The sequence below is a fragment of the Artemia sp. Qi Xiang Cuo genome, chromosome 6 (genome assembly GCF_049724085.1).
Source record: "Artemia sp. Qi Xiang Cuo chromosome 6, ASM4972408v1, whole genome shotgun sequence".
Lineage (NCBI taxonomy): Eukaryota > Metazoa > Arthropoda > Branchiopoda > Anostraca > Artemiidae > Artemia > Artemia sp. Qi Xiang Cuo.
The window spans coordinates 6,855,170-6,882,218 of NC_142799.1; the positions used below are offsets into that span (position 1 = coordinate 6,855,170).

Consider the following 27,049-nt stretch of genomic DNA (forward strand, 5'->3'; position numbering starts at 1 on the left):
GGAATGCCTATGCAAAAATGTAAAGTAGCACTGTTACTATTGTTTATCAAAAACACAGTTTATATAATTATCCAGTAAGCTTATCGCAGATCATTTCTGGTCTTCGTTCTCGGTGCGAACAAAAAGCTCCTCCTACTTCTTCGTGCAGTTATGGATCAGTGTGTTTGCGTCTATCAATGAGAAATGGTTACTAAGTGCATTATTCGTAATAGCGGGTTTCCACTTGTTTCCGATTGTTTCGCGTCTGACTTGTCTACCCGTGAAAAGATCTGATGCTGCCTATGTTTCTACGTTCTCTGGAGCACTCGCACCCCGGTCCGGGTTTTTATAATGGGTGAGATAGGGAATGATCATACTGGATAATCATATAAACTGTGATCAAAAATAACACTGCACCGTCATTTTGTGAATTCCTTGTATTGTTTTTCTGGCCTTTCTTCGCTTTCTTTTAAGAGCCACGGAGGACTTAATTACTTAGTTTATATTCGCATCAAATGCATAAGATGCGCCCAGCCGCGGGGATCAAGGCCCATAGGCAAAACGATGTGATTGTTGATAAAAAGGCAAAATTTGAAGCGATAAAAATTCAAACGACAGGATTGGTTGGCTGAAATAGCCTCCAACAAGTCCATAAGTAGAAAAACTTGAGGCAAATCTTTGACAGATCGATTCGTGTTTATACGTCGTCTTATTTTACCGACAAAAAAATTATTACCGACAATAACAAACATTATTTTATTTTGCAGTACTACAATTCATTATCGGCTAGGAGCGATATGGTGCTTCCGTGAGGCTAGTGTTGCAAGCGTCCATCATATTTTAGTTTTATGTAAGATTGAATAAAATATTGCAAAAGCTGCTCCAAAATACGACTTTAGTACATGGATCGTTAACCTGAAGTTCGTATCCTCCCGAACTGTACATTCCATTGGAGCTGAATTTTCTTATTAAGGCAGGGAATAAGAGTTGTGTTGCATTCCCGTAAGTGTTATATAATTCAAAAGTTAATTAACCTGTTCTATCAAACGATGTCATGGTTTCAGCTCTAGCTACAACTTGCAAGCTCAACCTCCACTGCAAGCTGCAAAGAACGAATTCCGGTCCGTATCGGCCGAAACTTAGAAACGTATTTCGAAATGAACTGTCAAATGAGAAAGGATCGTTATTTGAAACTGATTCAGGAATGGTGACTGTTATTTCGGCTAATCTTATTAGTAAAAGTTCATTACGAAAACAAGTTATAGGTATTTCGAAAAATTACTTTTATGGTCCTTGAAATTGGGATGGATCGAAATAAAAACTGTAGCATTGGAATCACCATGGTTGAAACAACTATTTGCAGGAATTCCTGTCCCCTTTCTTGAAAAACAAAAAAATCAATTCTTCGCATGGGAAGTAGTGACGTTTCCTTTTTCCCCTTGGGTGATCGTTTCAATCCAGTGACCGTGGAGGAAAGGCTTCATAACATCGAACCCTCAGAAGCACGAGCGACAGGAGCAGTACAAAGTCCGTCATAATATCGACAAAAAAATCCGTCAGAACCTCGAACCGTAATAACAGTTTTTTGGGGTTTAGGGAGGAAAAGGTACGTAGGTTAGGTTACATATTTAATATATGCTATGCTTTACCCCACCCCCTGATGTGCAAATATATAGCCGAAATGTGTTTCTAAACTATCACATACTTATTACTATTATATAAACTTATAGTTTTTTTGATATTATGAATTTCGTGCTTGTGACGATTTGCCGAAATGGAAGCACCCAACCGTAGATAGTTGGAACGTTGGAATACTGTTCTTTGAAAGAAAAAAAACGCCGTATATTTTCTGTATGATTCATGGCTGATCCCCAGCTACTTCTAACTAGGTAGATATTACTCAGTAGGTGCTACTAGTGTTGTAACTGGTAAAATTGGTCATGGTAAAATTGGGTATGTACCCTTTTTAAGTAACAACTGATAGTTCGTTACGATAATTTAAAAGATAAGTTTGAAATTTCTAGAAAACTTCACAATTCCACTGATCAATATGCTGTAAATGACTGTCAGAAGAAAACGAGAGGTCTTTTGGAATAGCCTTAACATTAAAAACTTCTACGACATTAAAAATCTAGAATAGGCTGCTGGCTCTAAAAGTGGTAGGGACATTGATTAAAAATTGAATGTATCTTTATTGGCTGAGGAAAAAGTCTATAAATATTGAAAAGACATGACATTGAAGACCATTACTTCTCCTCAGAAATGAGCAAGCAAATTATGGACTTTTTTGAAAGTTCCTTTAGAGCATTAGAAGATAAATAAGGGGATTACTAACAAAAAGTAAATTTTCTGGATTCAGTCCTATTAAAAGTATTGGATCCTAAGGGGAATCCTTTTTAGAACACTTTCAGAAATTAAAGCAGAGAAATTTCCGGAATTCTAATTGACAGAGAGTAGGATTGATGAGTTACCTTAAAAAAGTCAATAATTCAACCAAAGTATATAAAGTAGCTACATTTCTTGCCAATTTGTAATTTTCTCATAAAATCGTCAATTTAAAGCTTTTTCTGATCTTTTTTTTTCCAGAAATGGCCGTAAACGTAAAAAACAACTTCTGTAAGAAAATTTTCAAGAATTTCAGACTGACGCCTCTGAAAGAAAAACTCAGAACCAGGGATAGGGGGTGAGACCCTTCGAAAAAAAAACACAAAAAAATAGTCTAATTACATGAAAAATGCAACAAAATTACAAGTAAATGATAAAACTCTTAGGATTGAAGGCAGCCACGAGCCTGGAAGTCCCCTTTTATATATTTGCCTGTATTATTAAACCTATCGCTTCTTACTTTCAGTTAAAAAAACGTTTTTTATACTTAATTTCTGGAACTTTTTCAATTAATACAGGCTCTAATTTGGCTTACCGTACATGAAAAATCTAAACAAAATTGATACTTTTAAAAAATCTTCCTATTCTAATTAAACGGCCCTCGTGTTTCAGTATACGCTCTTAAAAAATTGGGACGAAAAGTCAAACTTTAGCGTAAAGAGCAAGATATTAAGAAGGGGGCAACCCTTCATATATGGAATCATTTCTGTACGTTTTTGAAATAATGCCGGTAAAGGCAGCCACTAGCCTGGAAGTCCCCTTTTATGTATGTGCCTGTATTATATTTCCTTTTATATAACATAAATATCTCTCATCCTCTTATCAATTTTACGAAACCAATTTTAACAATTTTACGAAAAAAAACAAGGAATTAGTGTTAATTTACATCTGATTAAAAATAATATTAAAAGTTTTAAAAATTGCACAAAGTCTGCCGCTTAATCTGCTTCGCTGGAATCTACTTCGCCAATTCCTCGTTCATCTTGTTTTTTTTTGTTTTTTTCAGACTCCAGTTTAATTTCTCTCTCGGTAACAGAAATAAAATTCTATTTCTGGTAATTAGAAGAGCAGTGGCGTTAATTCAAAGATACAGAGGGGGGGGATGCATTGTTGAGAATCTAGGATGGGGCGAATGTTCCTAATCCCTTACCAATTGACGCTCTTGGAAAAGTGATATACAATTTCAAAAAGCATTTCTTTCCAAAAAATATACCACAAGTAAAAATATGGACATAAAAAGAATGGAATCATAACCATGGATGTCGATTGCTTTTCTACAGCTATCACTCCAGTAATATAAAATCATCTACCAAAAAGAATGTCATCTCTAAACATAGCCCTTCGTTGTGATAATTAACTTTCCCTCAAAGCTATGGGGAGAGCTGTGATAAGGAGTGATTACCTTCGAGTCAATAAGAACATTTCACGGTTCCAAGGATGTCGTAAGAAAAGTTTGCAAAATAGGAATTATCGTACCCTAGGTCATAAGAATAAAACGTGTCACAGAAGACAGACAAAATCTTACAGTAAGAATAATAAATCTGTCACCTGATAGACTGGGAAACAACCATCATGTTGCTATATATGCCACGTTTTTGTATTTTAATGATCAACCGTAAATACAGTTGGTTTTAAGTGAAGAATTTGAGAAGGAGTTCCCTTTGCTTCTTCATTCAATTTATCCCCTTTCTTTAGTTTTTCTATTTTAAGAAAAGCCGCATTTATTCTTTAATAGATGATAGGGGGGTGGCTAAAAGCCTGCAGGTATCTATCCTTGGGAAAAAACATAAATTATTTTGCTAGAAAAGTGTCAAATTATTCCGAACATAGAAGAATTTTACAATTTGTAGTTTTTATATATTTTCAGTCTACCAAAAAGAATAGTTGCAGTCTTCGCCCTTCTACCCTCAATCCTTCTCTATTTTTAGTTGCTACAGCTTTAAAATAAAGTTAGCGTATCAGAAAATTTATGATATTAGTAAAATTATCAGTCTTATAAAGACTAAGGAAAGATTAAGCGTCTTTACTAAGTCAATCAATATGTCTCTATTTGGGAGAAAAAACTAGACAGAAAATATCTAAAATATTCAATATAAAGTTATAAAGTAATATTCATATGGAGAGTTAATTTTTCTATCGAAGGTATTATCTATGGAAATTATACGTTGGGTAAAATGACTTAAAATGTTCAGATCAAATAGGTCGGTAGATACAAATCAACTTTCGGAATTCAAACGTCTTTTCAGCACATCGTCTCAAAATTGCTATGCTGCTGGATTCGTTGCAATTTTGGCAATAATTAATATCGCCCGGGGCTGAATCTTCATGTTCTTTATGAAATATGTCGCAAACCCAGAAAAAGAAACATTTTGTGGACAACGGAGACAACGGCATCCCGAGGGAAATAAAACGTCATCTTAAATATGCCAGGAGAGAAAATGAGAACTATTCCTACTGAAAACCTGGAAAAATTTTCTGCTGCCGCTCTTGTCTTTTTGGTACACCAAAAAAGGCTCCATTTTTTTTTTTTTTTTTTTTTAATTGGATGAGTCAAAGAATATTTGGTACTGGTGCGTTATATGGTCAATTTTATATATATTTAGAAGGAAACCAGTCATAAAAAACCCACCAGACGGTTTAAATGCAATAAACCACTATATAAGAATGCAATGCAAAGCGTGGTATTCATTGCGTTTACGATATTTAAACTGTTTTTTTTTTGGGGTTAGGGGGGGGGTTAAATGTGCCTAGGTTAGGTAGGTTAGGTTACGTATTTAGTATATGCTATGCTTTACCCCCCCCCTAATGTGCAAATATATAGCCCAAATTTGTTTATAAACTATTATATATTCATCCTATTGTATTTTATTTCATTAGCATTAACCAAGCGTGACTTTTTAGAAGTACCCATATAATGCACCAGTACCCAATTTTTTATACAAACACAGCAGAAAATGGCAAGAAAAAGAAATAAAAATAGGTTAGAGAAATACATTGATAAATGCTAAAAACATAAGAGATAGGAAGAAAAACTTTTAAACATTTGCATCCAAATGCTATCAAATTCCAACACGAATGCTTCCAGAAAATTTACTTGATTCAAAATAATGTTTGCAGAAGTTGCTAAACTTACCGTCTTGAAGGATTCTGCAATAAACCTTTGGTTCGAAGTTCCAACGGAGACGCTAAGATGACCACACTGCCAAACAGCACGAGTAGGCTTTGGGTCTGAACAAAATATCACAGACACTTCAGCTTCGTCCCCCCTTGTTATGGTTAGCACCTTTGCACTTACTGGTACAGTCATCTGTGGAGGGCCTAGAATAAACTCTAATATATGAATCAATATTATATATATATATATATATATATATATATATATATATATATATATATATATATATATATATATATATATATATATATATATATATATATATATATATGTATAAACAGAGGAATCTAAATTTCATAGTCTTAGTGAGAATAATTTCTTAAAGTGGTATAGTAGTGACTTGAGTGACTAGGAATTACCCTTTATCTATTCATGGCACTTCAAAGTGTTTATGACGATTGGATTGTGCTTATTTCCCTATAAGTTGGCCTTAGAAGAGATGAAACTTTCATGCCTCGCCGTCTTGAAGGTGCATCCCCGCCCTTATATGTAAAGGTTCTTCTAGATGACCTTCAAATTCCAAAGATTGTCCAAATTCAGGAATAATTGGGAATTAAATCAAATTCTAAGGAAGCCACACAAGCAGTTTTTTTCAGGGGGCTACAAAAATTAAAAAAAACTTAATTTGAACGAATTGCCTAGGAATTTGGAAAAAAAAACACAGTGCCTTGGGGAACTGAACCCCAGGGCTCCCCTTGAAACGTCCCTGCTGCAAGGATGCACTTGAGACTGAGAAAATTGCCCTTATTTTTGAAAAGGGAGGAAACAACCCCAAAGAGTTAAACGATTTTAATGAAAATCACACTGTCAGATTCAGCAAATCACAGAACTCTATTGAAGAGCTTTCAAACTCCTATCTGCAAAAACGTCGAGTTTCGTACTTTTTGCCAAACAAAAGATCACGGATGCATTTTTTTTCCAGGGGTGTTCGTATCGAACCAATGGTCCTACAAGATCTGATCAAAATTTTGATATAGCCATCTGATTCAGCATGTTGAAAGGTTCAATAACTATGCCTTTGGGGATGAAACAATCCCCAATAGTCCATGGGGACAGGGATGTAAGATTAGTATGTAATTGGTAAATATGCGGTTTTTTTTGGGAGGGGGGGGGGGTTCTACGATGGAAAATCCTCCACGATGAGAATTTTCCGAGTGGAGGGAATTTTCTGGGGGGAGTGTTCTAGGAGAAATTTTACATGGGGGGAAAGGAATTCCTGGCATGACCTGAAAAAGGTCATAAATTAACTAAAGAAAATAAGTTTCTTCAACTAAAAATAAGGTGCAACATTAAAACATATAACAAACAGAAATTATTCTTCTACCCCCGATTTTAACACTAATGCTTATCTTTTTGTCATAATTCTTTAAGAAAGACTGCTCAAATACAAGGGCCGTTGAATTTGTATTTTTAAAGAACTTCAAGATTTAGCTTAAAGAGTGAGGCTCGAGGAAGAGGCATCCCACCTCACGTTTGGAATAACTTCTGTCCATTTTCAGTTTTAATGTTGGTCCTTAATTTTGGTTGAAAAAGATTGTTGTTTTTTTTATTTAGTCATGTATAAGAACTTCAATCTTCATAATATGTCATTAGCCATTGGAAAATTATCACTTAAAGTAACTTTATTTGGAAAATAGTACCAAGACATTTTCCCATATTTATGGATCATGGAAGGTAAATTCGATGAGAGGGAACTCTAAAAAGTTCCTATATTAAGTAGAAATGAGATGGTACAAAACTTGGATTTAAAATGTTTGACTGGAAATAGTAATGGAATAACCCAGATACGGTCCCGTTTCGCTGCATAATTTAAAATAATTTGAATGACATTTTCAAATTTGGCGTTATTATGAATATTTGTCAATGTTGGGACAATTGCAGAAATTCAATAAGACTTAACTTTCTGTTCCTAACCAAACAAGACATATGCTGGTTACATAACATTTTGTCGCCATAAGTTTAAATGTTTTAATTATTCCTTTCAATTAGCATATTTTATGTTATTTTCTCTTAGCGTATTTTATGTTATTTTCTCGTATATATATATATATATATATATATATATATATATATAATATATATATATATATATATATATATATATATATATATATATATATATATATATATATATATATTGCCGTTTAGACATATATATATTGCCGTTAGACAGGTATTGCCGTTTAGACAGGAAATATGGGAATACAAATGAACAGATAAATAAACTGTTATTAAGTATTCCGATAAATTTGGTGATTTTCTGGTCATACACCCAACCAAGACTCACTTACTATTTCAGATTTCATATGATACATTTCACATTAAATATTTCATAATTCATCTACTTTACTTACCATTTCCAAAGTTAAAGTTTTGAAAGGCTTCTTCTGTTAAAGTTTTGAAAGTTCCCTGGCCTTCTTCTGCCTTAAAAAGGTACAAAGGCAAAAAATAAGACAATGGACTTAACAGTCCCTACCCGCGGCACTGATCTCCGTTTCATAGCTTTTCAGCTAGGAAGTGCAACAGGGGGCTGGGGGCCAGACATCCGGGGCGGACCCAGGATTTTTTTAGGGAGGGGGGAAAAACAGATTGATCCTATAATTTAGGGGGGAAATAGGTTGACCCAATAAACTTGCGTTAGGAGCGAGTTTAATTAACGCAAACCTCATTTAATTAAGTAAATTACACCACTTTAGACTACGCTAGGGGGGAGCACCCCTCCCCCTGGATCCACCACTGCCAGCCATTCTGTGCCTTCACACACCCTTCCTTTTTACCTTTCCCAGATTACATTGAGTTAATTAAGTAAATTACACTACTTTAGACTACGCTAGGAGGGGCGCCCCCCTGGATCAGCCACTGCCAGTCATTCTGTGCCTTCACACACCTTTCCTTTTTACCTTTTTCAGATTTCTCCATCCATTTTTTCCGCCTTCACTTATGTGTTTGCCGTGCTAGTCAAATTGGTTTCCGAAAAATTTTAATACACAACCTATTGTCATCTTGGGGTAGTAATTCTTAAATTTAGGGAACTCTTTGTAACTAAAAATAAAAATTGGAGTTTTTTTTTTAGCAAAAAAAGCAGTTTAACTTGCAAACGGCTCGCTAGATATGAAATCAATTTTTCGTTTAATGGATATCCATAAGAAAAAAATAGTAAACCCATTTCAAAAGAAATTAAAAAAAGAACAAAACGAAACCCTTAACAATTAATCATGGCTTGGCTCTACTTAAGGTGTAAATTTTATTTACTATATTTGCATTTCGGATTAATCTTATCCTTTCACAGCGGGCATGCGTGTTGGGGTTGCACACAGATGTCACTTGAAAAGGAAGAAATGACGAATTTATGGCAAATCGATGCACAACAGAGCAACATTAACACCTTGAAAGGACTAACCATATTTTGAATGCATTCCATAGCCATATGATCTCATTATCAAATTGGAATTTATAAATTTTAATTGAATCCTTCGCTTTCAAATAACGTTGGCAAATCTAGAGATAGGTGCAAACAGCTCAAAAACTATATTCTGCTTTACGTTCCTTATAGGGGAAGGGGGGCATTAGAGACAGCTTATTAGGTCACTTTTGATACTTAGATCGTAAAATATACTATCTTTTTATAACAGGGTGTTAATTCTGTTGCGTATTACCACATCGTTTATTTTTCTCGGGATTTTTCTGGGGGAAGAGATCTTGAGACAAAATTTAAAGGGATTTCTTTTCCCTTTACCCACTAGTGTAGCAAATATTACATTTATAGCATTGATCCTCTCTTCCCCTTTTTTGTGCAGCAGTGTTGGCCTCAGGCAGCTTTGTGCGGCAGTGAGTTGTTAGTAGTAGTAGGATTAGTAGCAATAGTAGTAGTAGATAATAAAAGTAGCAATACTAAACATTATATCGACTGATCAGCTTCAACGGTATTTTGTATAAATAAGAAAACGCAGATGTTTTAGCTTAAGTAATTTGGTAATTAGGACTCAGCAATAATGAAAGATCTTATCAAAAGCCGACACCCTTTGCTCTCGTGGGCTAATCGTATAGAATATAACGATAGGAGAGCTCATTCATAAAACCATCAAAAATAAGCATTACAAATTATCGGTTCATAAGCATCACAGATTGTCGTGAAAAAGGGGCTGTTAAGCCATAAAGACTCGACCAATTCCTTGGATTACGTCTACAAAAGCCAATCATGCGACATAAATTTTTGTATTTTCCTATAATGTTTTTTTTTTTCGAAGACCACACTGCCTTTCTGTGACGAACAAATAAAAGTTGAAATAGTAATAAGTGTTTTATTAGACTGTGAAAAACAGATACAAAAAGTTCCGGATATTTCGACCACATATATCAGTGATCGTCATCAGCAGATAAACAGTTTATCTTCTGATGACCACCACTCATGTATTCGGTCGAAATGTCCAGAACTTTTTGTATCTGTTTTTCACAGTCTAATAAAAGTACTTATTATTAGAACTTTATTTTTTCGTCTATAATATTTTTGTAGAGCTTTCTTTTTACTACCACTAGAAGTATCAAGGACGTCAAATTAAAACGTTTTTTATTCCCTGGGCCAAGGGCGGATCCAGGATTTTTTTTTCGGGGGGGGGGGGGTACTAATTTTTGACTCACTTTTCGACTAATTTTACTTATTTTTACCTAGGTTTTACTAATTTTCGAATTATTTTCGACACGGTAAAAAATTTCGGGGGGGGGGGGGTTCAAACCGGGTACCCGCCCCCCCTGGATACGGCCTTACCCTGGGCCCATCTTAATTCTATTCATACTTGAAAACAAGGCTGTATCCAGGGGCTTACTGGGTTTGAACCCCACCCCCGAAATTTTGTCTGACTTACAAGAACGTAACAAAATTGCATATAAACAAGTTCTTGACACGTTAAAAATATAGAATTGTAACCCATCCCCCTGAAAAAGAATACCCCCCGAAAAAAACAAAATCCTGGATATACCCTTGCCTGCAAACCAGGATGTTCTGCGATTTATATATATATATATATATATATATATATATATATATATATATATATATATATATATATATATATATATATATATATATATATATATATATATATATATATATATATATATATATATATGTATATATGGTTTGGTATGAAACCCTACTTCGCCCATTCGAACTATCAGATTTAATTTTTACTGTCCTTCGCACTTTAAGATGGGGTTTATACCCTATGCTGCATAGTGGTGCTAATTCACGAAAATGTTAGAAGGGGGGGGTGTATTTTTTAGAATATAGATTTTTTTACGATCTTTTTCAATGAAAATATCAAAAAAAGGGTATTTTTTAAAATACCAGAAAAGGTATTTTTTTAAATACCATAAAATGTATTTTCTAAAATACCATAAGAGGTAATTTTAGAAATCTGGGGAGCATGGACAAAAAGTCCAGAGAAGTCAATGACTCCCCTCCCCCTTAACAAGCAACACTGACGCTTCACAGTTACGCAGAGTCGTCAAATGCAAAAGAGATGTTATTGACATCGTGTCACCAGTAACCAGAACTGAATCTCATATTCCAAATATTTTTGAGAGGTTTCTTTGGAGACAAAATCGTTAATGACACCGTAAAACTCACTGAAAAGAAATATCTAGACTCCAATGAAAGAGGAAATGAAAGAAATTGCTTTGAAGCACAACGGATAGTGAATAAGAACTCTGAGTGCTTCCACTGGTTAACTTAAAGAACCAAATATATTCTAATATATATATTATTTTATAAGCTATATATATTATTATTATAATATAAAATTATTATTTTATATATATTGTAATATATGAAATAATATTATATAATTGTAATATAATATACAACATGCTATTCTCATTATAAGCTATAATAATAATAATAATTACTATTATTATAAAGATAATTATGAATATTACACATTATTTTATAAGCAACCAAAATATATTTCATAAGTTAGAAAAGTCCGGGGCTTAATTTTTGTTCATAAATTAGAAAATCAGGGTTTTCTGGTATAAATAGACCTAAGATGGATCCAAAAGTCCAAAAAGTGCTTTTGTTTTGATATTCTTGCACTTAGAGTATTTAACTATACACTAATAAAAGAAAGACCCTGAACTTTAATATCAAACCTGTAAGAGTTCAATCCTCTTATCGCAGGTTTCTCTTCAAAAACCTGCAAGGTCTCAATGTAGACGTATAAACTTCCAACTAGCATGAAAAAAATCATTGTCGCGTTTGGTGTTACCAGCTTGAGACTTATTATTATTTAAAAAAAGAGTGTAGTGATCAAGTCAGTTTTATTGCGCTAAGAGCCCTAGGGCCATGACAATACAGAACAAAAATGAAAATTCACATCTAAATAATTGACATTGCATAAACAAAGAAAACACAAAAACCTACTTCTGTGTTACATTGCCAACCTGAGAAATCGTCAAAAATTTTTAACGCTAGAAAATATTCATCACTCATTACATTCAACAATCTCGGGTCAGCCAAGATTGGAGGCTACCATATTTGATCAATCTTCAAGCTGATTAAACGATACGCTAAGAAGGGAACGACACACACCATCTTATTTTTATATTTTATATTTATATTTTTTATTTATCCATATATATTTTATATTATATTATATATCCATATATATATATTTTATATTATATATTTTATATTTATCCAGTTTATTTTTGCCATTCGGAATGTTAGGTGCTTAAGCTGAATTTTCGTTATAGGAGAGGGGGGGAGCACTACTTCCTTCCGTAAGTTTCTGATATAAACACGAAGTTTCGAATTATGAAATATCTACATAGCATTGAAAATCAATAGTTAATAAAGAAAGTAAAAAGCAGAAAGGGAGGGAAGTCACTTACCAATTACTTTCAAGGTTACAGGAGAACTTTGAGCCGCTTTCTCTCTTCCATTAATGAAATTTGAAGTGGAGCAAATATATTCGCCCTAAAGCAAAAACAAGGAATTGAGTTTCCTGACAAGAACCAAAGACCCGATTATTGCTGCATATTGTTTTCTTAGTAAACAGTATAGGCCAAGATAAAAGCCTCAGAATAGTGGCGAAGACAAATTTGTACTGTGACAAAAGTGGTTTTCCCCCTCTTAGCAGATATAAATCAGATTGTGATGAGAGATGCTTTTAACCAAATGAAAAGGGAGACAGTTAAATATCCCAGAATTCATCCATGACATTTAACAGAATGACCGAATGAATATACAAACGCATAGTCAGGATGAGGAGAGAGCTAAGTTTTATTTATACGGCAAAAAAAGGAATATGATCAGAGAAGCTTAAAGGCGTTTCTCTACCGAAGTATTTTTGCAGAATATCTAGTAAATTGACTGCATGCAAAAAAAAGTGACAAAATAGCTTGGAATTTTATGTTTAGTATCTGCATATCAATTAAATAGAATGATTTCACAAATACCGTCATTTTACAGCTCTAGAGAGAATCTAAAAACGTAAAAACTAAAATGTCAGAACTAGGCTAAGAAAATAGTTACTGAAGGAAAAATTGAAAAAATACACAAAAATAAAATAAAACAAAAGTAAGGATTATCTAAATGACCTAAGCCACAAAGATGTTTTTTTTCTCCGTTTTCCTATACATTTGTTGCTGCAGAACTCTCTAATTTCTACAATATGTAGTAAATTTACCTGAATTGTGTAATAGACCATATCTTGTCATGTGCAGTAAGAAATTTGACTTCTTATCTTTAGTTTTGGGACTGACGACTTTTCTAACGGTAATTCTAATTGGCTTCGAACCACAGCTACTCCTAGCCCTTAAAGCTAAAATTCAGGCAAAAGGTGGTACATTTCTCAAGCGACATCGTTACCTGATATCTGGCTCATTTAGCTGATTAAAATTGAAATTCGTGAAATCATCCTAACGAAACATTGAAAAAAATAAACTTGAAATCCAAGAAAGAGTGCCAACAATACATTTTTACTAGAGCATTAGCATAACCGATTATTTTTAGGCCTACATGTGGATGAAAATAAACTTAGCACTAAGCAGAAGAAACATGTTCCTGCTTGTATAGGTTGTGTAGTAGAGTAAAAACAGTGTTGCCACCCTGGCCTGGAAGAATTTACTAAATCTGAGGAAAAAATTACTAAATCGCATCTGTTTGCTAAATGCTCCAAAATTTTTATTTTTTTGCTCATCAAGTATCCTTTTTCTTATAGGAGGATAATTAATAGGATTTTCACAATCTTTTTTTCATTTTTTCTTCTTTTTTTCTCTTTTCCTCGTTTCTTTCGTTTGCATAGTATGATTGAAAATTCCAGAAACCTATAAGTTCAAAAATCCTTATTTTGGATTATTTGGATATACTACTGGATAGGCTTCATATTCCAGAGCGGAGTATCCAAGACGTCAAACAATAGTCTGGAATCTTGGATTCTGGAAATCCAGCTGATGAAGCCCGGCTTTAAATTTACCAATGGTCTTCAGGTCATAGACTTCAGATATATTGAAAAATTAAAAAACAAACAACGAAGAAAAACAGCTACAACTCATATTCACGAAGCGATTCGGGCGATGGAGTGCTTAGAATCTGAGGTGTGTTTAAAAGTGACGGCTTTTGAAATTTGCCCCCAGTTTCTGTTTTTAGGTTTGAAATCTAAACCCTTCAATTTTGTATTTTTAAGAGGAAATTTGTCAGTTTTAAAACACTAATTGGGCTAGTCTTTAAATAATAGATGAGCTGCTTAAAAAGATTTCTGGCAGATTTTAAAACAATTAATTTAGGATTTTCAAAACGGATTTTGCCTCTTCAAAACGGAAATAACGTAATCGGCTACCAGTTTAGTTGTAACATTATGTAAATTAAAAGTGCACCTCAAATTGGACAAGGGCTGCCAAAAAAACTTATATAACACACAATAATTAGTTTTAAAAAATATCATTGTGTCAATAGTCTCCAGGTCAGGCAAATCATACAAATTGAAAAGTAAGAAGAAAAATATGTAGTCACAGTTAAAAAAAAAATCGCACTTAAAAGGCTTTAATCGTTCTCGGCCTCCGAATTTAAAGTATCCAAAAGTATCGAATTCTGATTGAAGGGGTCTACTTGTTTCCATTTCTTGGTAGCCCGAGTAAAATCGCTGGGAATCACTCCGTCATGTACTCCACTTGACGACATGAGAACAAGTTGCTTCGTTTTCATCAGGGACAAAACATTCGAGGCATTTAGCCTATTCCGATTTTTGGTTTTGGTGACCGACAAAGTCAAGAACTGTCTCTCTGCTCCACCACTTGAATCGGGCAAGCTGCAGAGAGTCGGAAAGAACTTGGGCAAGTATGGAAAAAGTTCGTTTCCAGCAGCGTCTTTAAAAAGGAACAAGGCTAGACAAACAAACGTAGCAACTGTTATCAGAGTCTGGGAAAATTTTCTGAAAAAAAAATTAAGACGGCATACCAGTCCTGATTTTAAATAGTTTGCCTTTCAAAGGGAGTATTAAGAAGAGGCCGAGAGAAAAGTAGAGGTTTTTAAGCGCTAGGGTTGACGCGAAATCGCAGAAACGAGAGAAATAGTAGCCATAATATCTAACGTAATCGAAATCAGATTTTGTAATGAAAGAACCCTAATTTTTTCCCTGAATTCGTTGAAAATAACAAAAGTTTTGTCTACTACAAATCATGACTTTTTACTAGATTTCGAGAAATTTAATCGATCCTCTAAATTTACTAGATTTTTTACTAGATCTAGTAAAATCCTGCTGACGGTGGCAACCCTGTGTAAAGTCTAATGGGGCAGCTGCATTACAGCTGTGATATCAAAAGGGCTGATCATCAAAGACGAAGGTTTTAATTTGTCGTGAGAAAATATAAATATGATTTGTAGAATATATCAAGCACTAACTAAAAGTTATATATATATATATATATATATATATATATATATATATATATATATATATATATATATATATATATATATATATATATATATATATATATATATGATGCAAACCTTTCAATTTTTCAGATGGGGAAGCAAACCTTTTCAACTTTAAACTGTAACTGAAGCTAGCCAAACATTCGACTAAATCAAGTCCCTTTTATATCAGATGTCCTAAATCTGGCTTATGAATTGAAATGGAGCTTCTTTCAGAACGCAGGTAAATGCTCTATTTGGTGAAACCCCAAAATTAGTCTATCAATCACCGGTAGAAAACCGAAATCATGGTAATCCTGCCAGCTCACAGGGATAGTCTATCAAATTATTTGGTTACGAGGAGCCAAGTCAAATTTGATGATCATCTCATATATTATTTTCCCCGATAACTTTGCTTCTTTGGATGGGGTCAACGAGCCTCAAGGATTTGTTTTCCGTCCAGCTGAACATTGATTATTGAGTTGTTCTTGAAAGGACATTGCTGTTCTTGAAAAAAAACAGGCATAAAATAAGAGGCAAAATGAGGACCTCTGGAACCTCTATAGATTCTATTCTGTTATATGGAGGGATTTAGCCAGCAAGTCGGAGCATTCCCCAGCCGAGTCGTCATCTTCCAGAGTAAAAGGTTTCGTTGATTCGAAGATTCCTAGAATTTTGACTTAGTCAGTTTGATTACAAACCTTAACTTTCCAGTCTCCTTTCCTCTCTGAGAAATCAACTGAACTTCTTGCGTGTATCAGCATCTTCTACGACTCCCTGGCTCCGATCAGGGTGCTTCTATACGAAAACACAAGATGAGTAAGGATCTTTTTTGAAACTTTTTTTTTAATGAAGATACAAAAAGGGCATTATTCAGCGCTTGGGAGAGGGGGGATAATTTTTACATTTCCCAGTGAAAAAGCAAAAAACACATTTTTCAAAATCTGACTTCGCTCCTTTTTAATTTACCTGGCTTGGATAGTGTTCAACATAAGCCAATTCGCCGAGAGGCGAATATCCTCTCGGAGATTTTCCGAGAGGAAAATCCCAGCTCAGGTGTAGTAACAGCGAGCAAGTAAGAGATTCCTCGATAAGGTGGGCATTCCACTGGAGACTATCACTGCATTTGCCATCGACCATACATCGTTGAGGGAAATGAAAACATTTTTAACGTCTTCCAACGAGCATGAGGATGAAGTAAGGGTAGCCAGTTCCTTCTTTATCATTTATTGATATTTTACTCATCAGTCAGCTTTGAAAACATTGTGAACATTAAACGCTGTCTTAAGTCCACCCACGAGGGATGGTCAAAACTTTGCCAGTTAGCCCGCATGCTCCTGTTGGGTGTTTAGCATGTGACCCACCAAATTGTGCTACTTCAGCCCCTTGTTTGCCAAAAATGATATAAAATAGTTAATAAAAAAGAAAAAAATATTTTACTTCTATCTTACTTATCACAGACGCCCAACCTTTTGGCTGCAAACCGTTTTTTGCCTCCAAGTTTGGCTTTTCGCTTTCGCAAATCAATCCCGTTTGGCAGCCCCTACATCATTAGAAGAGGTCCATAGCACAAGTGACTCAGTTTAGGGTCTTATACGTTTTCTGAGAGAAGGAGAGATCAGGAGGAAGAGAAAGAAAGCAGAGGGATGGTTAAACTACTAAACTTTTGGGTTGTGGGAAATACTTTATTATCTTGGGATCACGCAAGTCGGATGGAAAGGTTAGTTTGTTTTTGTTTTGTTTTTTTCAAGTAAATATTTCCAAGAACTCAGAGGACGATGTATTTTCATTTCTTTATATTTTTTTTTCGTATTGCTTATGTAAAATTAATCATTTTACCAAATAAATTTCTATGGTCAGCCATAAACAAAAATTAATGAAGTTCACTGTCTCATACAAAGCACTTGCAGTTAAATTTCTGAGCCGCAACATTTGAACAATAGTAGGGATTCTATTATTTCTATAACTTAGGTGCTAAAAGTCTATTGAAGTTTCTACAATGCCGTAAAACCAAATATATATTTTCTACATTTAGACTAACCATAGAAATAAGGCAATCAATAGGGGGTTAATGGACTAGAATTATTTATTAGGTATGCTCCAGCTGTTACTAATACTTAGGCTGCTAGGGGGTTGGAGGAAATATATATTCTAAATCATGATAGGGCTCTAAGCAATAGACAATCATTATTTCCTTACATGAGAATTTCCAAAAATAACTATTCCGTTACCAACAAAAGATATTCGAAGTAAAGCTCACAAACAAATCTTGTGCTCATGATGCTCACGATGCATGTCGTGTTCACGATGACCACGACGAACGTCGTGGTCGTCGTTTAAGGGTCAATTAAAAAAAGAAGATAATTTGGACTAGACAAAAAAAAAAAAAACTAGAAAACAGTAGCGGCATGGCCAATCAAATCACAGAACTGTCTCGACCCTTATCACTTTCGTTTTTGAATCATAATATCACGTTCGTTTAGTCACTTCAATACATTTTATTTAATAAATTCAATAAAAACAAGTTTTTTCAACTGAAAGTAAGGAGCAACATTGAAACTTAAAACGGAGAGAAATTATTACGTATATGAGGGGGGTCGGCCCCTCGTCGATACCTCGCTAAAGCTCGAATTTTGTCCTAATAGTTTAAGAATGACTCCTGAATCACAAAGGCCGTTTAATTAGAATAAATAGCTTTGAAATAAGAAAAACTTTAGCGTAAAGACCGAAGCATTGACAAGGTCGACCCCCTTCATGTACGTAATAATTTCTGTTAGTTTTAAGTTTTAATGTTGCTCCTTACTTTCAGTTGAAAAACTTGTTTTTTTATTTAATATCTGGTCGTTTTTTAATAATGCTTGGAAATCCCTCCATGGAAGATTACCTTCCCCCTTGAAAAATTCCTCCATGGAAAGATCCTCCCACGTACCCCCCACCAGAAAAATACCCTCTGAAAGCAAATGTGTACTTACCAATAACAAACACTGTATTTAAACAATGGACAAAGTTCATAACTCGCAGCCCTTCCCCCGCAGACTCTGGGGGTTAAGTCATACTCAAAGACATAGTTATTAGATCTTTTTACTATGCTGAACAAAATGACTATCTTAAAATTTTGATGGGGTGACTTTGGGGAAAAACTGAGCGTGCGTGGGGGGGGGGTGCCCTCCAATGTTTTTGGTCACGTAAAAAGGGAACTAGAACTTTTTATTTCCGTTCAAAAGAACCCTCTCCCAATCTTTACAATCACCGGCAAAAATTGGGCAAATTTCCTCAGGCTTGTAACTTTTGATGGGTTCAATTAAATTTGGTGAGTTTTACATATTTTGAATAAGCATCAAAATTCAATTCTTTTGATGTATCTATTGTTATCAAGGCTCTGTTTCTTGGAGTTTCGGTTACTATTGAGCAGCATCGCTCCTTTACCACGAACTATTTGATAAGCATTGTTATGAAAGTGGGCCGCGCAAAATACAAGTAGCGTAATAGTGTGCCGCAATACAAAAGGCTTGGAACAACTCCGTGGAGCTAACAATTCTAGTCCTCATTATTGCTAAAAACTAGGTAATATAAGTGAAAATTTGAGAAAAAAAATATGCCGAGAAACAAGAGCTGAAAAAAGAAAGAAGAAATGAATAACTTAATGCAGGAAACAAAGTACTAGCAATAGATTCATCCATGAATGAGAAGATAATCCCCTGTTTATATAAATAGCGATGCACAAAGTTAAAAATTTTAGGAATTACAATCCCACTGAAAAAAAGGATACATCAAAATTCTTTTCCCAAATAGGCACGGACTTTTCTAAAATTTTATTTTAATTGACTTGGATAAGGTTTCAATGAAAAAAAAAATGTTCAGCAATTATGTATACCAGGTGATGCTTACCTAGTGTGGCGGAAGTGTGGCAAGCGTGGCGGAAACCTTCCCAAATGTGTCAAAATTGGGTGGCTTAAGTGGCTTTCTAAGATGTACAGGTGGTGGCAAAAAAGGGGGTGCCCTTTCGAATTACAAATTCTTCCTTGGGGTTTCCCATTTCGGGAGGGATCTAGTCCCCCAAATCCTCTAGGTTCCGTCATTATTAGCAGCACATGATGTACTAATTCATCACTTTCATCCCTTGAAGTCGTTGGCCAATCTAGTCATGTGAAAGTCATTTAGCCCATTCTTCCGTATTTGCTTTACAATTCTCGACGGAAGGTCATATGAAAAACAAGGCAACAGCTTTTCTAAGGGGATAACAGTAGCTACTCTGAGAGACCAACAAGGGAGGTCTTTCTACCACAACAGATCAATTACTGACTTCATGTCATCAATTTAGCGCCAGCTGTCCAGGTAATTTGACCCTCCAAATAGCTTAGAAATGTTTCCATGTTCTCACATATTTTTGTCAGCAGAAGTGTTAATTCCAATCCAAGTTCGAGAAATTCTTGATTAATTGTTTCCCATTCGGAAATAACTAATATTTGTTAACAAATTTTGGAAGCCTCTCTTCGACACATGAACCTTGGGTATATTTGATTGAAAACGCAAAACTTTATTTATTAACGCTCTGTAGAGTGGATCTAATGATTTAATGTCTGAAAAGACACCGGATAATATAGAAAAAAACATTGCAATACCCGAGTAGGAAAACAGCCACCACTCACCTGACAAGACTGATGGTGGCAATCAAACAAGTCATAGAAATGCAGACATAAATAACCCTATATACATATACATAAATATATATATATATATATATATATATATATATATATATATATATATATATATATATATATATATATATAATATTATAATATATTCTCTGAGGCCACCCTGACTCTTATACATGATAATGGTAAATGGTAATAAGCTTACCAAAGCTATGGATGTCAGATCTTGGTTTTTCTTCAAACGATAATTTTGATAGGACCTGTACCTGTCATCATCAGGTTCAAATTCAAGTCTCTTGCCAGAATATAAAATCACTAAATAAAATAAAAATCAAACCCCTGAACAACACTAATAATGAGCCGAACCTGGAATTATTGTTGTAACATGGCCCGAATTTAGGTAGAGGCGTTATGGCCGCTGAGATCTAGTCAACCTTTTTGAGTAGATCTCAAAAAGGTGGGGTCTATAGGAGGGGATGGGGTTTTTGCGAGTTTTCAGTCTATGGGTAATGGGTTCCCAAATTTCGCTGATGCGTAAAGACAATGGAGAGTTCCACATCAGCGAAATTTGAGAACCCATTACCCATAGACTGAAAACTCGCAAAAAACTCTACCCCTCTCCTATAGGCCAAACATTTTTGAGATCAACTAGAATAGCGGCCATCACCGCTTCTACCAAAATTTGGGCCATGTTACAACAATAATTCCAGGTTCGGCTCATTATTAGTGTTTAGTGATTTTAGTTTTATTTTATTTAGTGATTTTATATTCTGGCAAGAAACTTGAATTTGAACCTGATGATTACAGGCACAGGTGCTGTCGAAATTATCGTAGGTTGAAGGGCAAAGACACACGCGGTTAGAAGATATACGACACTGAACTAGTGAGGGAGTCAAAAATGAAAATGAAGAGCAGCGAGTCAATGAAAATCAACCTGGACAGCGAGAATCAAAACGTGTCAAAATTGAAAATGATGGCGATGATGATTGGGTTTGGGATCTTGATATGGACAAGGCCATCAATGCCTATCATACCTTTGTTAAAAATAAAAAAAAAACAAAAAAACAAAGGATCGGCGATATGTATTTCATAATGACGAAAGATAAGCCGAGGTGGAACGAAGCAAACAAAGTGAAAATGTTAGCGATGATGAATGGGTTTTGGATTTTGACATTGATAAGGTCATCAATACCTACCATACCTTTGAAAAACAAAAATATGTCTGTCCCACCACCTAAACAATTAAAAGAAACAAAGGGTTCGGCGATACGTCTTTCATAATGACAAAAGACAAGGCAAAAAAAAAGTTTTTTGTCCCACCACCTGAACAATTAAAAGAAACAAAGGTGGTTGTCAATGCCTTTCATACCTTTGAAAATCAAAACCTAGACTAAATAAATCGTTGGAAGAAAAAGAAGTATTTGTCCCACCATCTGAGCAATTGAAAGAAACAAAGGTTCGGCGATATGTTTTTCATAATGACAAAAGACAAGCCGAAGCAAAAGTTAAAGGTCCAATAAAAAAATGTAATTTTACAAAGGCACCACTTCTAATTTAAGGTTCATTTGGACGTTATGACACCAAGAAAAGGCTCAAATTGTCTATAGACCTACATAATTCAAGCATCCACAGAAACAGATGAATTCTCTTTAGTCTACTTTGCCTTTATGGCTCATTTTTCACTGACATTTTCACTTTGTTTGGGAAAATTGGTTCCAAATTTGCCGTCTCCCCCCCCCAATTTCAACAAAATTATGACACAAGGGGCAGGTTGAACATATTAGATAAGCAGAAATAAGCAAAATATATAAAGGTGGACGAAACTATAGAGAAAAAAGCAAACCCATTTATATTTTCCCTCACGTGCCTCATTGAGAACAAGCTTATTTTATTTTACTTACTTGATCATCATATGATACATTCTTCAGTATTAAGTACTTCCCGTCAGACTTCAGTACAACACCAATTTCAGAAGGTTCGGGTCTTTGAAGCCATTTAAACATTGGAGCTGGATTACCATCACCTTTGCACTCAAGACGAGCAGACCCTCCAAATGTTGCTGTTAATTGACCCCCCGTTGCACCTTCCACCGACGCTTCAGATGGGCCATCTAAGAAAAATTGCTTAAATCAGCGTGAAATCATCTGAATTTTTCAATACCAACGCCTTCACACCCGCTGCGAGATCTCTCTTTTTAGTAACATGAGTCTACATAGTAGCTGCTAATTGCGGACATAGCGATAATATACAACTTAACTATATGGACCGGTCAATGATTTTAAGTGATGCACACGCCATATTTTGAAAAGCTTCTAAGTTATATTTGTACATACAACCATATTAATACAGATTTGTTTCTAACCTCTCAAAGAAATATTACTATGCGCAATGTGTTAGAATCAAACAATTCCTGTGGTTTTTCAGGATTATTCTAAAATTGGTTGTTCCATAATCATGAAACCCATCTTACTGGTAATTTTTTGTACCAGATAAAAGTGGAATCAAGGCTTCCCTTTCAGATTTTCAGGGCCTGCCGTGTAGGAAACTTCCAGAGAGCATCGAGCGACTGAGTACCTAGAGTTAGTTAAGTGTAAGTTAAAAAGGCATTTTTTAGGTAACGGCCCATACTTCTTTTTTATTTTTGATATTATAATTTTGTTTTTTATGGCAGGGCAGACCCATAAAACCTCTGGGTCGAGGCTCAGGCTTCAAAGGCCAATTGCTTCCATAACCAATGGGCTACATTGAACGAAATGATGGTTTATGTTTTTTGTGAGCTTTCTTTTCACTTTTTTTATTTGTGTTCATTCATTTCTTTTAATATCAAGTTTAAAAGCCAGTCTCCATTTGGCATATTCTGCAAATCTGCACCGCCAATCTGCAAATTTTATTTCAATGGAGATATTTTTTTTGGCTCCGTATCTGCATTTTTCCGTTACTGCAACCTTCGACGTTGCTTTTTCTGCAAGATGGCAGAATGGCAGAATCTGCCAAATGGAGACTGGCTTTAAGCTATGTAGAGATCTCGTCACAAGTGTTTTTGTAACTTTGGGGGTGGCTATTTGTAACTTAGTCAATGTTCATTTTTGTTTTTTATAAATTGGGTTGAATTAAAACTAAATTGAATAACAAAAAAAAATACTCGCTTATCTTTGTTTTCAATTTAATCTGTGACTCAGACAAGGATGACCACAGGAAAATCCAGAGAAAATCTTATTCAGACCCCCCCCCCCCCTCCCATTTACATGACCAAACCGTGTAATCGATTGCAGCTATATTTAACGAAGGGCCAGCCATAATCCAAATGTGAACTATCGCCTTAACAACTAACGCACTTGATATCAAGTTTCGGTAAAAATAGTTTGGTGGATTATCAAAATAAATATCTTATTGCATAACAGGGGTAACAACCGAGGGGGGGGGGAGGCGAAAAATATAAAATCAAAAATCAAAATTGCCCCCTCTTCTATAATGAAACATACTTTCTTTGTATCTTCACTTGAGAAAAAATCCTTGCCCCCCTACATTTAAGTGAATTGACACCATTGTTGCGTAATACTACGGCATGCTTAGCTTCAAGGTTCCTATATACTGCATGTCTTCTAGATTGAGAGATCCCTGAAAAATTTGACGCTTCTTGGAGAGACAGTTCTTGCCCGACTGAGTACTAGATTTACAATATTCTTTTATCCATTAAAATCCACGTTGAAAGACAGAATTCAGTGAATAGATTATCAAAAAAGCCTAGAAATGTATCAGACATTTGCTCTGAAGGGCGGAACTAAAGATATTTATATCTATTGAATGAAGAGAAAGAAACATTAGCTTTGAGGAATGTGAACGGATGACAGATGTGAAGTAATATACCTATGATATAACTGTCAGAATAAATTAAGTAAACACAACAGTTGATTTAACTAGTTGATAACTTTATTAAATGATAAATGTTTATCCTAGACAATTCAGAAATACAAAAGATCACAGTACGGAATCACAATAATACCCATCTATTTTTTTAGTAATATGAACACAGTTCACAAACAAGGGTTTCATTTTTTTCGCGTTTTCCTCTTTTTTTTTCTCGGTCTTAGTAAATGACAGATGCAAGGAAATCTGCCTATTAAATCGGCTATCAGAATGAATTAAGTAACACAATTAAGCATTGTTATCAAATATAATAAATGTTTATCACAAATATAAATTCAGACAATTCAGAAATACAAAAGAGATGGTTCAGCACGATCACATTTATACCCAGGTAGGATCTTTTTAGTGTTTTGACACAGTGAACATATTTTATTCCGTTTTCAAATGAAAAAACCTTAAATTTTTTTTCTTGTTCTCGTTTTTAATCCTCAGGGTACTTGTGTATTATACGGAAAGCACTCAAGTCTACGCTGTGTAAAAATCGATAACAAACCAGTTTCTTCGTTAGTTTCTTTCAGCTTAGCCTGAGACAAGACAAAGACAAGTGACAGAATAGATGGGAAAAATATAATTTGGGCTATATATTTGCATATTAGGGGGGGGGTAAATTATTTGGACAGTTTGAAGTTAGAAAACAATTCTTACTTCATAATATGCAGAATAATTGTACCTAACACATTTTGCATACAGAGCCGCTATACTTTAGATCGTTCCATCTTTTACTTTCTTTATATTTGATTGTTCCTACCACTGTATATAGATAATATTATTTATATACTGTGGTTCTACTCTATTTCTGTTCCATTTTTATTTTAGTCTTTCTATTTATAGGTGTTTATTATTTTCCAACTCGTATATTTATGGTAGGATACGAGCATTTGAATCAATCATTGGAATATTATTTGGAATATATATTTCTCAATTCATTTTGTCATTTCATTAGACTTTAAAAATTGAACAAACATTAAATGTGTATGCTACTAACACAAGGTGGTGCCTACGATTTTTGGATGGGGGGGGAGGGTGCAAAATAAATTAGAAAGAAATAAAAAAATTACACGCATTTTTGTTATGTCTTCACGAGTCATTCTTTTTTTTGGGGGGGGGGAGGTTCAAACAACCCACCCCTAGATACGGCCTTCTTCTAACAGCATAGAGCTAACCATCTTTCATTTTCTTCATATTTGATTGTTCCTACTCTATTTCTGTTCCACTTTTATTTTGGTCATTCTATTTATAGATGTCTATTATTTTCCAACTCGTATATTTACGGTAGGATACGAGAATTTGAATCAATCATTGGAATATTTTAGAGGAACAGTGAGACTGGCAAACAGAAAAGAGCTTCTGGACCGGTAAACAGGAGGGGGCTTTCGGAGCTATGTCTGCCATATCACTAGATTTGTACTAGCTCCTCCCCCTTCCCTCTTAAATGTGATAATGTGAAGGCACCCCTACCCAATTAAATTTATGTACACATCCCAGAACCCTTTATGTCCCTCTAAACTTTTATTTTGCATGATTTTGGAAAAAAAAATTGCCCAGTCTTACTATCCTCGCTCCTGAGAAAAGTTATCAGAAATTATCTTACTTATATTAATATCATATATTATATCAATTTAAGTTATATTCTAAGCACTGATTAGAAGGACCACTTTAGTTCAAGCACCACTTTAGTCCATCACACGTGGTATATTTCGCTCATACTTATGCCTTTACACATCAAACATGCCACTCTTCACGCCACCCTTCCATCGTGATTGGTGTGTACCACCTGAAGTGAACGATCTCTAAAAGTAGGTTATTCCCAAAATATAGATTTCAAAATTAAAATCTCGAAACAGCTTAAATTGCAAGGTAACAAGCATAAGACAAAACAACCACTGTATTTTATTATATAATACAAACACTACTACTACTAATAACTCTCCACTAAATAGAACCGTCTCTGTCCAAACAAACTGTACACATTCCTCCTCCGCTCTATTTTATTCAAAGCTTCACCCTTTGGTCTCAGGCGAAGTTTTCGCTTCCCTCAAAGTTTTCTCATGAAATGTTCCCATTCTGTTTGAGCAAACCCGGCTTTTTGCTCGGGCTCAGTTGGATTACATAAAAAGCCCAATTTTTCGCAATCTATCATATTCCGTTCAGAAGCCTTTTATTTCTGAATGTTTATCAACATGGAATTAGAGCTGAGATTTCATTCATCTTACCCAAGTTGACTACTTTCATATTTAAATTTGTTGGATTGAAATTCAAATTCCCCCTTTAATCCCGAATTTAAAGTAATCAATTTCGGCTAATCCTGACAGACAACATGAATCCTTAGAACTCTAGACATTCGACAGGGACAATTAATAGTATCCACACATGATCAACTCTGAATAAGCTGCTCAGTGACGCAGGAAAATAGTCTGATAAAAGATTTTGACGAATTTCGAAGCTAGTTGAATTTCTTGCAAGTAAGGGCGTATCCAGGATTTTTGTTCCGGGGGGAGGGAGGTTAAAAAAAAAACTTTGAAAACGCACCAAAAATTTGCTTGTATGTTATTTTGTTACGTTTTTACGAGTCAAACGAAACTTGTTTTTAGCGGGAAGGAAGTTCAATCCAGTGACCCCCCTGGATATGGCCTTGCCTGCGAGTATCAAATTTATACTGACAATTGTTTTAATGTATTTGTTCATATTAACAGTTTTACCAATGACCAATTCTACTTGTTTACAAGACCGCATCCAAGGGGGCACTAGGTTTGAACCCCCCCCCCCAAAAAAAAGTGATAGACTGAACTAATATTCCTAGCAAAATACTTAAATTTGAGTGTAACTACATGCTTTTTGATGATATTTCAAAAAATTTGTAGATTTGTAACATTAGCTTTACAGAAAAACTAAAATAGTGAGATTTACTAATTTTATCGATTTTTTATTAAAACTAACCTAACTGTGGTATTTATCAAATGAAAGAAAATGTTCTTCCTGCTACCAAGAAAAGTTGACTTTTTTTACTAAAAA

The 27,049-nt window shown here is 34.7% G+C and overlaps 1 protein-coding gene across 1 annotated transcript in view; it reads right to left on the reverse strand.

Moving 5' to 3' along the window:
- The window catches only part of LOC148950817 (kin of IRRE-like protein 3), an 88,466-nt gene that overhangs the window by 43,263 nt on the left and 18,154 nt on the right, over positions 1-27,049 (reverse strand). Inside the window, exons 5-7 of the mRNA XM_089090923.1 lie at positions 22,012-22,220; positions 12,428-12,512; positions 5,498-5,682 (exon numbers count right to left, since the gene is read on the reverse strand). Coding sequence (XP_088947049.1) covers positions 5,498-5,682; positions 12,428-12,512; positions 22,012-22,220 — 479 coding nt within the window. The remainder of the gene's footprint in view (positions 1-5,497; positions 5,683-12,427; positions 12,513-22,011; positions 22,221-27,049) is intronic.